The 16,859-nt window shown below is 28.3% G+C and overlaps 2 protein-coding genes across 2 annotated transcripts in view; both read left to right on the top strand.

Moving 5' to 3' along the window:
* Positions 1-1,466: 1,466 nt before the first annotated feature.
* Positions 1,467-16,859, top strand: part of LOC129975258 (zinc finger protein 227-like) — a 52,602-nt gene continuing 37,209 nt past the window's right edge. Inside the window, exon 1 of the mRNA XM_056088307.1 lies at positions 1,467-1,564. The gene's annotated coding sequence lies outside the window, so the exon portion shown is untranslated. The remainder of the gene's footprint in view (positions 1,565-16,859) is intronic.
* LOC129975259 (zinc finger protein 569-like) lies at positions 8,105-14,862 on the top strand. Its single transcript, XM_056088308.1, has 2 exons — positions 8,105-8,148; positions 12,806-14,862. Exon 2 carries the CDS (start codon positions 13,335-13,337, stop codon positions 14,586-14,588), a length of 1,254 nt encoding a protein of 417 aa, XP_055944283.1. The 5' UTR covers positions 8,105-8,148; positions 12,806-13,334; the 3' UTR covers positions 14,589-14,862.

Genomic DNA, 16,859 nt, shown 5'->3' with positions numbered 1-16,859 from the left:
ATATTTAAAAATTTGTTAAAATAAAGAAAGAATATCATAAGATTTTATAATAAAAAAGATATATGTATAAAGATACTTTTATTTTAAAAATGAATTAAAATCTTTTTTAATCTGGAAACGTTTTTGGAAGTTATTGTAGAAAAACATTAAACTTTTTCGCTGTTTTTAAATAATAAAAATTAAAAAATTGCTGTAGCAGACATTACACTTTCCCACACTCCTAAACATATTTATTCTTTTCTGCATAGACATACGCGCGTTCTCTTTTATTAGAAAAAAAAATTTATGTAGTAAAAAATTTATATATATATTATATGGAGAGTCCTTCCAGCCAAATGTTATTTCGAATCGTAATAACATAAAAACATTTATTTATTCAAATTTTGTATGAAAATATTTCTATTATTTTAACGACGTTTGGAGACGTTTTCTTGAAAATGAAAAATAATTATACAATAATAAAATAAATAAAAAATAATAAATAAATGCCTTTATATTTTTAATAAGTTATTTAATAAATAATAATTTTTAGCGAACGTCTTTAAAACATTCTTAATGAATAAATACATTGCAATAAAATAAAGAATGTATTTGCATCAAATTCAATTTAAAGTAAAAAATTATATGATAAATTTCTAAAACAGTGTAAAAGAAACGAGTAAAGTTTCAGAGAGAGTAAAAGAAACGAAACAGTTTGACGATCCAAAGTTTTGGCGGAATAAAATAAAAAACAAAATCGCGTAATATTAAATGAAAAAGATTGGCATAATTCTCCACAAATATGCTTCTTTGCCAAATCTTATAACACCTATTATAGCTAATCCTAGAATTGAGATAGTTCGTGTTAGCGCCTATAGATGGCTGTCGACAGCTGGCGCTGTCAACAGACACTAATTGGAAAATAGCTTGATCCTTCAATACTTTCTCCGGCTAACACTACCCTGACATGACTCGCTAATGACATACATTCCTTTCACTCTACACGCGCCATCTATTTGCAGAATAGAGAACTAAAGTGAACATTTTAAAGAAATAACTTTTTTTTATTCAATTTTTCAGAAAATGGCTCAATACATCAACTAAATTAATAGTTTTGAAAAAAAATTTAAATTAAAAAGTAAGCTGAAATAGATAAATTAATACAATCACACGTTACTTAAAATTGTAAGTTACGTATTAATTACAATTAATAATTTCAATTTAATTTAATTCTAATTTTAATTTCAATTAGTTTTAATTTAATTTAATTCTAATTTTAATTTCAATTAATTTTAATAGTAATTTAATTTTTTAATTATATTTAATTATAATTAATAATTTTTAATTAATAATATGATTGAAATAACAGATATTTGGAACGAATTTTTAAAAATAACAATACCAAAATGATTTGTTATTCAAAAAATCATGGATTATGCATCTCTTGTTCCGTCTAGTTGAATGCCAGTAAAAACTCTTGGAAAACCAACGCTACTAACTGCAACTTTTGGTATACAGAGAAAACATATTTGGTAATAGATGCCATAGTTTGAATTCAACTTCTTTTCTTAGCTTTGAAAAAATAGTAAGTAGGTTTTAATAGATTCAAAACTCATTTTTTATTTCAAAGAGCTTATTTTTTGAGGAATTATAAGTCGTTATATATCGCTAAAATAAGATAGTTGTTGTATTGAAAATTTAGTGCTTGCTTCTTCAGTCAATAAATAGCGCCCGAACTATTGTTTCTATTCTTTTTAAGATATATATATATAATTAATTAATGTAAATGAAGCGAATTCAAATTTTTCTAAGGTTAATAGTTAGATGAAATTAATCGCTGTGAAAATATATCATATAGGCGTAGAACAGTTTACAAATGAGAAAATAATCAATGGTTGCTTTTCCCACACCATGTTATTTACATTCTTTCTCTTACTGTTGTTTTGAAATTATGCTGTATAAATTTCAATTTTCAACTAACAATTTTGATTACTCATATTTTAAAGTTAATCATTTTACATATATTTCAAAATATAAAAACATAGAATGATTAGTGAATGTAAGAAAAATAAAATGTATTAAGTATTTACTTGAATGCCAGAGATGTTATATTTTCTCTTTTATGTAATCCACTGGTAAACTAGAAATATTTCCAAAAATTTTAAGCCCAAATATTATTTAGAATTCCAAAACCTGGAAGAGTTCTCACTGGTCTGTTATAAGAAACTGACTGGCCACAGCAGAAAATAGACGTTTGATTATTCTCGAATAGTAAGTTTGGAAGGGGTTAGTGTTCCAGGACTGTAAAACAACTATATTGTTTCCTCAGAAGTCCCAGTAGTGTCTTGCTCCCCTCTAAGCATGAGAAAATCATTCAATCTGGTTTCTTGTGTCTTCAAGATATGCTAAAAAGATGTGAGAGCTGCAATAAACATTACTAGGATTATATTTGGCAAGAAATAGTCTCCAAATAATTCAAACACTGAGGCTCTCAGTGTAAATTAAACCAAATATATCTGTTATGTAGAATATGTCAGTTCTGTTTCATTAGTTAAGAGACAATATTTCTTTGGAGATTAAGAGCCTAATTTAGAGAAAAGTATTTATCCATCATAATAGTATTAACTATTATAACAATAAAACCTCATTTCCTAAACCTCATTTGATTTAGAGACAGGAAGGTTTTTTTGAAAATTAACAGTATTGCCTTTTTCTGGGGGAAGGTAATTTTTCTGATGTTTGAAAGAGAAACCCATGCATTCCAGAAGAAACTGAGCTCGAATATTGTTAGGAATAAGAGAATTTGAAAACGGTTATTGAAAGTATGAAATGTTACTACATGTGTTTTTTAGAAGTTCTGCATAAGTATCAATTATAAATTTTTATGAAATTTTGATTAAAATAATCACAAAAGAACTATCTGAATTTACATGTTCTCCTGTCAGTCATTGAATGATTAAACTTATTTCAATAGTAATATAATAGCAACTCTTTTAATTATAAAAATAAAAAATTTGCTGTGAAAATATTAAAGCTATTTGAATTATAGTAGCTCATTTCATTCTGCTAGAACAGAATAATCAGTTAATTCTATTATTCTAAGTGATATGGTATCTAATTTTAATCTATCTAATTCTAAGAGAATAAAAACAAGGAATCCAAGTTTAAGAATTTCAGAAATCATACATGTTTGACTTCTTAAATGAAGATGATGATTTCAAGTTGACAAGGATTAATCTGCAAACAAGATACTGAAAATATTTATTTTTTTCTGCCATTAATACTTGTTAAACATTTAACATAAATCACTTCTTTAAACATAAATTTGTGTGTATTTGGAATAATATGGTTGAATTCTTTTGAGATTTAATTATGAAAGCAATTCTGATCTATTTATGATATCAAAATTTGATAACATTCTAGATATAATATGATAGTAGATATTTGTATGGTAATATGAAAATTATTAACTTTCTTATTAACTTCTCTACAATAAGTTTTTTTGTCTTGTTGTTTTTTGGGTTTCTATTCTTTTCTTTAATAACATAAATTGTGGAAACACACACAGAGACACATACACACACATATATATAGATATATATATAGACAGAATAATTTGCACAGATGCATGTCTAAAAAGATAATTCTTTCAGAATAAATTTCAATTTATTTTTTGATGGGAAGGCAAACTTTGTACATGGGTTGAAGTTAGAATGTGTCCATTCTCAACAAAACATATGAGGAAACTGATTTTGCTAAGGAAATCTTATAGAAGTTCTTTGACACATATCAATTTAGAAAATGAAATTTTGATTAACTTTGAAAGGAATGTGTGTTTGTATTTATTATCCTTTTATTTGTAGTGTGGGAAACACAGTATTGCCAATTTTTTCAGGCATGTTTGAAATAATTAAATGAAAAATTATAATTTACACAAGGGAATAAGAGAAAATTCTAGAATTAGGTTAATTTAAGATAAACATTAGGAAAATAATGAGGGTTTAAATTAAGTTCAGATATTATTCAATTATATATATATATTTAAATTCTACTACACACATGCATATATATTTTCATGAATAATGATCTATTTAACGATTAATTGAATTATTTTCAAATTTAAATAATCTGTAATAACATATTCTATTGGGTTTTAAAATGATTTTTGTTTGCTATTATATATTGTAAAACTTGTGACTAGATGTTCATAATGTATATTTTTAGTAAGAATTTGCACTATTAATGTACTCAATTTTCGTTATAAAAATTATTTTGTATTCCTGCATTCTATTAAGAGAATTAAATTCAGTTATTAAGAAGCAGAATTTTTTTTCTTATATAGGTTTTTATCGGTGATAAATTTGTTAATATTTGAAAAATCTTCTATACTTGAGTTTGATTTGATACAAAATAATATAAAATCTCTATCATGTGCTTTTTTTTTTTTTTACACAATACTTGCCATATCTTGTATGCATTGTTTTGTGAATTTAAGCTGATTTATCATCAGGTGAAAACAAAACATACTAGTTTTATATAGTACAAAATCCTACTTTAAAAATTTTGAAATATGCTAATTAGCTGAAGATTTTTCTAACTACAGTTTTTAAAAGTTATATTTATCTTTAATTTGCTTATATTGCATTTTGGTAACCATCTTCAGCTTATCTTATTTGCATTTAAAAAAAAAAAATTAAACTAGATGATCGCTATGAAAAGCAAAATGTATTTATTTTAAAAGGTCAGAAGTGTAGTTTACAAATACTGAAATATGTTAAGGTAATATAAATATAAATAGAGTAGGATGGAGTAAAATGATCTTAAAATTAGTTATTTTCAACTTTATGGAGATCATACCAAAGACGTGGTATAATTTTTTTCTGACAATGTGAGGTTAGGAAAAAAGTCCAAAAATGACCACTTAAAAACGGACAAGCCCTAAGAAGTAGATTGGTATAGAGTATGCTGTATAATTAAAAAAATAATAATAGCTCTTTTGTACTGGATTTAATATTACAGAAGAGTTTTTGCAAACTTGCTAGCTTGTCTGGTTGGAAATGAGTCCTTAGTATATGAAACAGTATGCTGTTTCTCTATCAAGATTTAGTTAAAAAAAAACAAACAAAAAAAAAAAAAAACAATCTTTTCCATGCTATAACGAGCTCTGATTTTTACTGTTACTACTCTTTAAAAGATTTTTGTTGTTGTTGCAAGAGCATTATTTTATTATCATAAAAATTAATCTTTGTTAGTCTTTTAAAATGAAAAAAAAAAAAAATGAACCATTAAAACCGATTACAAAGATTCGATAATGGAAAAAAAAAATGTGGGATAATTATTTCATCATGTATATAAATAAGAGGAGCGCCAATTTTAATGCGCAGATCTCGGGTATTTTTTTAATTGCAAATTGTGGGAGAAAATAATATTTCTATTTTTGTTCACCAGAAACCTGGCACAAAAAGGAATAATTTTGCAATTCATATTTTGTCTAAAGTGTGCAGTATATGATGCTCCAACTTTCATTCTTTCTCTGATCTTTTTCTAACTTGCTGCACTAGGTTTTTTTGCCACTAGATTTTTTAAACACTTTACATTTACATTCTGAGTCCTCTTTTTGAAGACAAGCTGCAACCAGATCTGATGTTAGAACTTCCTTGCATTTTTTTTTCTATTATTTTTGCTTCACTCTAAGCTGGAAGTAATAATTTTGAAAGCATATAGATTTTTGATTCTTTCAAAGAAGATAAAATAGCTGAAATGGCACTATTGTTTGAAAATTTTAATGTACAGTACATGATTTTTTTTTCTTAGCTCCTAAAAGTTTACATTTTTATATAAGATGAAGTCAAGATTTTTTAAGAAAATATAAATACTAAATTATTGAAAATTCAGCTCTTGTTGGTTTGTTTTCTATATCTTTTAATTTTAGAAGACTTCAAAATTTAAGAATATTTTTTCAAAATGGAAAGAAAAGGAAATTACTTAGATTATGAAATTTGTCTGTATAATTGACCCCATTAAAAGAATCGAAGGAATATTTTTCAGACAGTTCAAACAGGTTTATAGTCATTAATTATTGTTATCGAGAACACTCCTCATATGTCTTTACTTTCTAAAATATTAATCAAGAAAAATCATAAACTGACAATATTATTCTGTGTGCAAATAAGAAGCTGCAATTTCATAGCAGATTAGGCAACCCAAATAATTAACTGGAGAAGTTCCAACCGTCTCCCTTTAGCTAATGTATTTACTTTATTATTTTTTCCCCTTCATTATTTAATTGCATATGCACAATATGAAGTTTTGAGATGTCAGGGAACCGTTGAGTCCAATTATTTATGCCATTTTTTAAAATATGACGAAGGGACAAAAAGGTTACATGCACTGTATATCATTTATTTTCTTCCTCCTTCTCCAATGATAATTAATTAATTGCCCATTCATTCATCCCCCCCCCGTCATCAATAAAGGCATCCCATTTGTGAGGTGTAAAATGATTCTTACAAGGGGAAGGGAGAAGATTGTCTTTATAATATCTAATTATTGAAATTGTTTAATGAATCAATTGAATAAATTTGATGCATTCCTCGGCTGCTCGATTATATAATTCAACAATCTTTCAAATATATAATAATTTAGGTTTGCTTTATAATATTATTAAAACATATGATAATCCGACTTCAATTATATTCTACATTCCTAGTAACGTTATTCTTCGTATTAATTACCGAAATATTATACAGAATCTTTCTTTCTTTACAAACCAAAAAAAAAAACAAAACAAAACCATATGACTAAATATTTGACGAAACAGTTGAAGCAATTTGAATTTTTTTGGGACGAACACCATTGTCGTAAATTAGTTAAAATATTTTTAATAAATTGCAAAACTTCGCCGAAGAAATTGGAAGTCTAACAAATTCGTGTGTGTGTTGTTTCTTATGGCACTTGCATGGACAAGTCCGCCGTTACGAAGACAGCGATTAAAGCCGATAGGGGAACGTCTCTTGTTTTAGTAACGCCAACTAGGGCCAAGAGTTCGACCTTGCCTCGCACGCATCACTTATTCGCTTGCACAACCCCTTTTTATAGGAGGGCACATTCACACATCTCACAGATAGAACAGAGGAAGAACAACCATGCCCGAACCGGAACTCGAACCCAGGACGCCCTGATCACGGGGAAGACGCGCAACCCCTATGCCAGGACGCCGGCAACATTTTCGTGACTTGTAAAACACAATTTTTAAAAAGGCAATAAAGTATATTTTAATTGTAAATTAATTGAAATGTTTGTGTGTGGGTTGCTCTTTCCTACCACCGAAAATATTTGAGCCGAATTTAAAGTGCTCAGATCGAACTGTTTGTCTGTACAGCTTATACTTCTCCTCCATTATTCATAGAGATAACACAGATTAATTTAAATTCAATGAGAATGGATGTTTGTGATTTAAAGTCTTGCATAATTTGCTTTCGATCTATTGAATTTCCCCGAGATATACTTCGTTGAAAAACGGTTGGCACCTGTTTTCGTTGTTGTTTTTAATAAAACTGAAATATACTCTTCGGGGTTAATTTCCGCAACTGATATTGTGCAAAAGATGTTTTAAACTTTATTTTTAAATTCTACAGCTTGCCTTGTCGATGAATGCGGGATTTAAAATTCGGTAGTTTACATCATAAAGGTTTAATGAATGCATATCTTTCTGCCCTATTTTTAACAATATTAAATTTTAATTTTTAATATAATATGTAAATTTACATCCCTTTCTTGTAGGAAAATGTATTTGAATTTTTAAAAAAAATTTTACGACTGCCTTCTAGTTTTTCAAAATTAATTCTTTGCATTTTAAACACTATATTTCTGAGTGATCTTTTTTGCACAAGCTGCTTATCGTTTTTAAAAAAACATAGTCTAAATTAATGTGATTTATTTTCTGAATGTATTCATCTATTTAAAAGACAAAATTGTTTATGTATAAAAAATTTTAATATGTATTAAGAAATTAAAAAGTTCTCAATTTGATTCCTTTGTCTACGGTGGTAAGCTGTTGTCATATTATGTTCTAAAATCTAAAAAAAAAATCCTTACAGTTACTCCCTGAAGTGGTGCGAGGAAACTGACGTATACAGCATGTAAATCTTGATAATTTTGTGTATAGAGGTATGTGAATTTTAAATCTTTAGAAGCAAGAATAATGGAAATAGTTGTTTTAGAGAAAAATATATGCAATAAATTACATAATTTTCATATACTTTATGAGTACAAAATTTTGAAAAAGTAATATAAAGTGAGTTATCTCAACGCCGTTGGCTTCATAAATGTGGCTAAATATTTAATGGCCAAAATTGTGGAAAAAATTTTTGGGGATAAAACTCCCCTCATTTTTGAGATTTGATGCCTCACCAGTTATGCTTCAATTTTAAGATCATTTTACCAAGAATTCTCTAAAATAATTTTTGTGATGGATGTTTTTATTGAAAAAAAAAACAGTGGTAAAGAAATAAAAAGGAAACAGAAATAATGACATAAGCAAAAAGTCTTACTTATGACAGTTAATTCTTATTTGGGTAATTTTTAGAACCGATTACGAACTTGAATGTCGTCCCTTGTAGTTCATAAGTGCTTTTAGTTCTTCAGCTGTTATGAGGTGAATCATTATTTCATTAATTGCGTTTTAATAGCTAGATTACTTCTGTGCAACAAGTTTCTTAGTTTGCTTCATAGATTTTCTGTTTGGATAGAGTTGCGAAATACGATTGTCTTGAAGTCAGTTTTTACATACAATCGCTATATAACATAGTTGATTCCTGATAAATTATAAATTCTTCATTACCTGGGAAAGACCACATACAGAAGCCGGCAGTTCTGGAATGAGTATTTCATTTATGAACTCTGGGACATTTATATTTCTCATCAATCACACTAATTCTGCCCATGAATTTGGTTGCCACATAACCCCAGATCATAACACTAACGGGATGTTTAAATCGGTGTCATGTAATCAGGAGTTACTGTTCTTTTTATTATCTTGAGACGACCACTTTTCGACTATTCTATCTTACTAATGGGTTAGACGCGGAAGAAAGTACGCATTTCAGGAATTAGCTTAATTGCTAAATGCAAACACCCCTCCTTTCATCTTTCCTCTCACCCCTGTTTGGCTGAATTAAACCCATGCTAATGCATGGGCAAAAACGCGAATGGTTTTAGAATCCGTTGGCAAACAATGCAACACACAATACAAACAATTAACACTTTGTCATTTTTAATGTACTGAATGGCACATATACGCATGAGAAAGATTCAGTTAGTGTGCAAATAGTATAGCATGCGAAAGAATCGGACTTTGAATAAACATTTGTTTTACTGATCAAAAATATTCTAAGTTTGAGAAATTTCACGTTTTTTCAAGAATAAGCCCCCAAAAGTAATATTTTTTTCATTTAAAGTGATATTTTTTATGTCAATATATTAAATTAGTCTAAAGGCAAGATATAATTAATCTATTGAACAAAAAATAGATTAATTTCAAAAAGAATACAATACAAACAAAATGTACAAGTTATCAGTATCGGAGTTCAATTTGGTTCCCCGGAATAAAATGAAGTGAAGGAAAAGTTTCAAGTTCTGTTGATCAGGAAAGATAAGAAAAGTGTTCGAGTTAAGTGAAAAGCAAGCTATGTTTGGTTAGTTTCCCTCTGACTTCAATCGCAGCATCCACTTTGTTACACATTGAATCCACAAGGTTTTTGTAACACTGTTTTCTTTATTTCATGGTGTCAAACTTTAATTATTGGTTTTTGAAGTTCTCGTTTTATTCTGGAAAGGTTCTGAGATATTTTTTCCCCCATTATACTCTATAAATTCTCAGTGAAATTTAAATTGTTCAACATTCCTGGTGATAAGAAAAAATTAATACAATGTTTTACAAATGGAGTTTTAACAAGAATATCTCGATATAGAGCTCAGAACTGAACTGAAATGAAATTTAAAAGTAATTGTAAAGTTTGTATTATCTTTTTCGATGTATGGTAGGTGACTAGAGTTAGCGGAAATACCGATTTCTGCCTTGGAAACATGTCACGAGCACTACGAAGCAATTGATCCTTCAGTACACCAACATACTTGTCACAATTCATGGTTTCCTCTACAAAATGAAGTTGTCCAATTGACTGATTTGGCATGCACCCCCACACCATTATGCATTCTGGGTGTTATGATGTACAAACTAGGCATTCTGGCTTCATAGTCTCATTTGCTTTACGCCAAACGTGGCCAGGCTTGTCAGATATTAAAGAAAAGTGACTTTCGTCTTGCAAATCTATTTTTATGGCACGATGTTGTCAATGTAGCATCAGCATGTTTAAAAGGAATATCGAACGACCACGTCTAGGCTTTTTTTTATCTATGGTTCCTTCGGTTTTGAATCTCTTAATGGAGCGTGAAACAGTCGACTCATTGCAGTCGCACCGATGAGCAGTCCTAACATTTGAAATTTTTTCTTGGTGCATTAAAATAACGGGCTGGCAATTCTCATGAGTTAATTCAAACTATTTAAGAAGAAATGAACAGTTTAAATTTAAAAGTAATGCACAGCGAACGCACATCGACTGCTCAAAAAATGAAATGAAATCCTTCGCAGTCGGAGCGATTTCATAATAAATTGCCAGGATGACACAATCATTGCAGATGAATGCTTCATAAGGAATGACGCAATAGCTTGAAACCTCTCCACCACATTTATAGTAGAAAATATCATAATGAAAAAATATTACTTTTAACGGCCTTTTTCTTTAAAAAAAAAAAAAAAGTGAAATTTTTCTAACTTGCAATACATTTAACCAGTAGTGTATTTCATTGTACGCAAAGTATTGAGAGAAAATATCCATCAATTTAAGATACTTTGCATATCCTTGATGAATATGATAAGTCTTTTCTTTTGGATTATAATTTAATAAAGACACTTGCTCTGATATAAGAACTTCTTCAGATATTATTTCAAACTAGCCTCTTTTGACGACCATCTGGTGCATGGAGAATATTGACTGTTTTTCGTTTCCAATTCATTATGCATTACTTAATGTTTCATTTTCTGAATACAATATCTTTAGGTACCAAATTGTTGCAGACATTACAGCCGTGTTATTTCAGAATCAATATTTTGTTTTGTTCGTTGCGTATGAAGTTCCATGCGATCATAGTGTTATTAATTTTGGCTTCATTTGTTTTCTAACATTTGTCGTGCTGTAACATCGCTTAGTTATTTCTCAAACACGCTACTCAAGTATTTTACAAAATCATTTTCCGTGATATTGCAACAAAATGCATTATTTCCTTTGCAACAAAATGTATTGTTGAAAAGTAGATATGAAAAAAAAAATTATTTTCATCAAACCAAAAAAAAAAAAAAAGTCGCTACTCATTGGGGGGAAAAACTGCACGTTAAACCAATTGGTATCGTGGAAAAGAAAATTTTTATATTATTATTTTAAAATATTTCATAAATTAGTTTAACAAAATAATATTGTTGAGAGTTTGCAGGAAAAATACCAAAATTTAACTAATTTTTGATATTTTCAATTAATTAAAATTTTAAAAAAGCATTAATTGGTGCATATTCTAACCCGCCAAACAATATTTCTGCCAAATTTCGTTTCCCTTGACCAAACAATTTATCCTGTGGCACGCCAACTCACACATGCGCGTTATCTTTTATTCTAAGTAGATATACAGAGTGCAGTTCATTTATCTCTTATGACACGGGATGTTAATAGTTTAAAGGATGTGCTATTTCTTCTGCAATTATCAAATTTCTTTCAAATGTTGTGCGTGAAAAAAAGGTTATAAAACTCTTATTTCTTTCTTTATTAATCAGTTCCTACTATTAGTTCACACTCTTTCTTTATATATATATATGTTCAAATTTTCAATCGTTAGTAAAATACTTTTTATTCATGCATTCAAGTTCAAATACATTTTTTGAACCTGTAGTGGTTGACACTTGATGTTAATACAGTTTTTTCAAATATTAATTAATTAAATAAATTTGTCCATTAATTTCTATTTGATTGCCAATGTCGCCAAATCTATCGCAAAATTGTCAAGCTCTGAGATTACTGACGAGTAGGAATTCAATTAAAAAAAATTTTACCAATTAATATTGTAATTCTGTCATATTTATATATATATTTATATTAATTCTAATTATTTAATAAAAAGTAACTAAAATAATTTTTTTTGTTGAATTAAGTAGGAATTGAATTAAATTTTTTTATATATATTATTTGTTTCCTTTATTATTTCTCTCGCTCTCTTTGTGCGTACGTTTGCGTGTGCGTGTATATTTTACTAAATTGAACCTTGCTGTTTTTCAGGAATATCTTAACAAAATGTAATTCTACTACGAGTTTCTTTACTTTACCTTAAAATTCAATTGTTTAACATTTACATTAATTGAATTTAATACATAACCTAATTTTAACATATTAAAGCGAATTTTTAGTAAAAATATACTATGAGGGATTTACTTCCTGATGTGAGATTCGATTGATTTTTTTTATATATATTTATGCAAGCATTTATAACTAAGACGTGAAAGTACTGTATGTTTTATCTATAATACATATTATAATAAATAAGTAGCACAATACGTTGGGTGTTAAAAATGTATTGCATAGTGCGTTATATACAAAATATATATTATCATAAATTGTAATAAGTTGTCAAAATATTTTTAATTTCTGTAGGCTTGTAATTTTGTTAATTTTGTGAACGTTTAAATTAAGGTGCAAAAATTAATAAAATTTTCTTTTTTTAGGTTATGGAACCAACGGACAGACCAAAAATATTGCCTATAAGTCATCAAGATTAAATATATGAAAAATAGATTTGACAATTCCTGCTTAGCAGCCAATACGCTTAGGGATAAATATATGCAGTTAGCGCTCTACTTTTTAACAAGGCTTACTATCTCATCCACTCAGTGATTGAGAAGAAAAGTTATGTTATATATGCAAAAAAAACCAAATAGTTCTTTAAAAAATTAAAAATATATTTATTCTTTCGATTTTTGTAAAATATAAATAATGCGCAATATCAGCATATCTAATAGATGCTTTTGCTTAACTTAATACATATGTTTTAACATAATGAAAACTTTTAATCAGATCTAACTTGTGTTGCAAAAGGTTTTCTAAAACGCATGCCTTAGCGAGTCATATTCTAACACCTGTGAAAGAAACACCTATCTGAGGATCATACAATATAAAATATTTATAATCAAAGGACTCAAATTTGGAATATATGCAAAAGAATAGAACGAAAGATATACGAAAGAATTCTGCAAAATGTGTACTAAAATCTTTTCTACGCAGGAATATATAATACCACAAATTTCGACGGAAATTAAAGAGAAACAATTTGTTTGTGTTTGCAATAAAGCGTTTTCTTTACTGGGAACTTTAAAGACACATTTAAGGACGCATACGAAAGAGAAACCGTATGTTTGTGAGATTTGCAATAAAGAATTTTCTCGACGAGCACATTTGAAGACACATTTTAGGAGGACGCATACGAAAGAGAAACCATATGTTTGTAAGGTTTGCAGTAAAGCGTTTTCTGAGCCAGGAAGTTTAAAGAGACATTTAAGAACGCATACCAAAGAGAAACCATATGTTTGTGAGGTTTGCAGTAAAGCGTTTTCTCGACGAAGAAGTTTGAATGTACATTTACTGATACATATAAAAGAGAAACCATATATTTGTGATATATGCAATAAAGCATTTCCTCTACGACAACATTTAGAGACACATTTGAGGATACATACGAAAGAGAAACCATATATTTGTGAGGTTTGCAGTAAAGCGTTTACTCACAATTGTGCTTTAAAGGTACATTTAAGGGCGCATACCAAAGAGAAACCGTATGTTTGTGAGGTTTGCAATAAAGCGTTTTCTCAACGAGGAAGTTTGAATGTACATTTATTGATACATATTCAAGAGAAACCATATATTTGTGAGATTTGTAAGAAAGCGTTTTCTCTACGACAATATTTAAAGACACATTTGAGGACGCACATGAAAGAGAAACCGTTTGTTTGTGAGGTTTGCAGTAAAGCGTTTTCTGATCCAGGAAGATTAAAGATACATTTGAGGACGCATACCAAAGAGAAACCATATGTTTGTGAGGTTTGCAGTAAAGCATTTTCTCAGCGAGGAAATTTGAGATTACATTTATTGACGCATACTAAAGAGAAATTATATATTTGTGAGATTTGCAATAAAGCATTTTCTCGACGTGAATGTTTAAAGGATCATTTACTGACTCATACGAAAGAGAAACCATATATTTGTGAGATATGCAATAAAGCGTTTTCTCAACGGGGAAATTTAAAGACACATTTAAGGACGCATACGAAAGTGACACCACATATTTGTGAGATATGCAATAAAGCATTTTCTCAACGGGGAAATTTAAAGACACATTTAAGGACGCATACGAAAGTGACACCACATATTTGTGAGATATGCAATAAAGCGTTTTCTCAACGGGGAAATTTAAAGAAACATTTAATGACGCATAACAAAACTATAAGTTTGTGAGACTTGCAGTAGAGCGTTTTCTCATAAAGTAAATTTAAAGAAACATTTACTGACGCATACGAAAGAGGAACCGCATTTTTGGAATGTGTGCAATAAAACTTTTTCCGTTGGAAACATTTTTTATTAATATTTCATGACGCATGCGAAACAAAAACCTCTGTGTGTAATAAAGCATTTACTGCAGAAGAAAGTTTGCAGTTCTATTTACCAACCTATTTTAAAGAGTGACTACAAAGAGTGGCTGGAGTGTTTGTGATGGGTGTAATAAAGTATTTTCTGGTCAAAGTGTGTGTCTCTCTGTTTGTGTTTTCATAATTTATGTTATTTAAGAAAAGAAACCCAAACAACAAGATTATAAAAGCTTATTGTAGAGAAATTAATCACAAAATTATTAATTTTCATATTATCATACAAATATCTGCTATCATATTATATCTAGAATATTATCAAATTTTGATACCATAAAAAGATCAGAATTGCTTTCATAATTAAATCTCAAAAGAATTCAACCATATTAATCTAAATACACACAAATTTATGTTTTAAAGAAGTGATTTATGTTAAATGTTTAACAAGTATTGATGGCAGAAAAAATAAATATTTTCAGTATCCTGTTTGCAGATCAATCCTTGTCAACTTGAAATCATCATCTTCATTTAAGAAATCGAATATGATTCCTAAAATTCTTAAACTTGGATTGCTTGTTTTTATTCTCTTAGAATTAGACAGATTAAAATTAGATACCATATCACTTAGAAAAATAGAATTAACTTATTATGTTGTTCTAGCAGAATGAAATGAGCTACTATAATTCAAATAGCTTTAATATTTTTCACAGCAAATTTTTTTATTTTTATAATTAAAAGAGTTGCTATTATATTACTCCTGAAATAAGTTTAATAATTCAATGACTGACAGGATAACATGTAAATTCAGATAGTTCTTTTGTGATTATTTTAATCAAAATTTCATAAAAATTTGTAATTGATATTTATGCAGAACTTCTAAAAAACACATATAGTAACATTTCACACTTTCAATAACCGTTTTCAAATCCTCTTATTCCTAACAATAATCGAGCTCAGTTTCTTCTGAAATGCATGGGTTTCTCTTTGAAACATCAGAAAAATTACCTTCCCCCATAAAACGGCAATATTGTTAATTTCCAAAAAACCTTCCTGTCTCCAAATCAATCTGGGTGAGCATTTTCAATGAACAAATTATATGCCATGGGTATTAATCACATTTAGCTACTGACAGTTTTGATACAGCAAATCAAAAGAAATCTGCATTATTATCTGAAAAATAAATTTTAAAGAAATATGTACAATAGAAAATGAGGTTTTATTGTTATAATAGTTAATACTATTATGATGGATAAATACTTTTCTCTAAATTAGGCTCTTTATCTCCAAAAAATATTGTCTCTTAATTAATGAAACAGAACTGACATATTCTACTTAACAGATATATTCGGTTTCATTTTCACTGAGAGCCTCAGTGTCTGAATTATTTGGGGACTATGTCTTGCCAAATATAATCCTAGTAAATTTTATTGCAGCTCTTACATCTTTTTAGCATATCTTGAAGACACAAGAAGCCGAATTGAATGATTTTGTCATGCTTAGAGGGGAGCAAGACACTACTGGGGCCTCAGAGGACAGTTCAGTTGACAATGCATTCAGATATTGAGTGTTTAATTTTTTTCTCAGTGCTTTGAAAATTTTTTAAAATCTTATATTAGAAACGATGATTGAATATTATATTACTTTTTACTATTTTTATTATTTATCATTATCATTTTTTTATTATGAATGTTATTGAAATATGTTGGTTATATTAAATATAGCACCTTTATAAACTGTCTTGCTAAATAATCACTTGAACAAATATCAAAAAAGAAATTGCATACTATACATAAAAGAAAAGTGCTTCATTTAGAGATATTTGAAAATAACATCATAATATTTATGATTTGTGTAGAATAGTACTTGTGATATGAAATCAGAATAGAAATAAACTTTCCACTTTCTTTTTGTTTCTTATATTAATTCTAAGTAAATTTATGTATTAAGATTTAATTTTTTTAACACATCAAATGAAGAGTTTGTACTATAATAATTCTTAGTATTTTCGATAGGTTTCCTATTCTTTCTTTTATTGACTAATTCTCTGTTTAATTTTAAAATCTTATAGAATTCATTTCAAGTCATTTCTTATTTGTGATTAAATTGGCTAATGATGTATGCTGCCTTGAAACAAATATTTCAT

This window comes from Argiope bruennichi, chromosome 7 (genome assembly GCF_947563725.1).
Source record: "Argiope bruennichi chromosome 7, qqArgBrue1.1, whole genome shotgun sequence".
In the NCBI taxonomy this organism is placed as follows: Eukaryota; Metazoa; Arthropoda; class Arachnida; order Araneae; family Araneidae; genus Argiope; species Argiope bruennichi.
This window is presented reverse-complemented; position numbering and strand designations above follow the sequence as displayed.

Bases quoted from the DNA above. Each gene is read 5' to 3' on its own strand.
- LOC129975259 (XM_056088308.1), top strand. From the start codon at position 13,335: ATGTGTACTAAAATCTTTTCTACGCAGGAATATATAATACCACAAATT.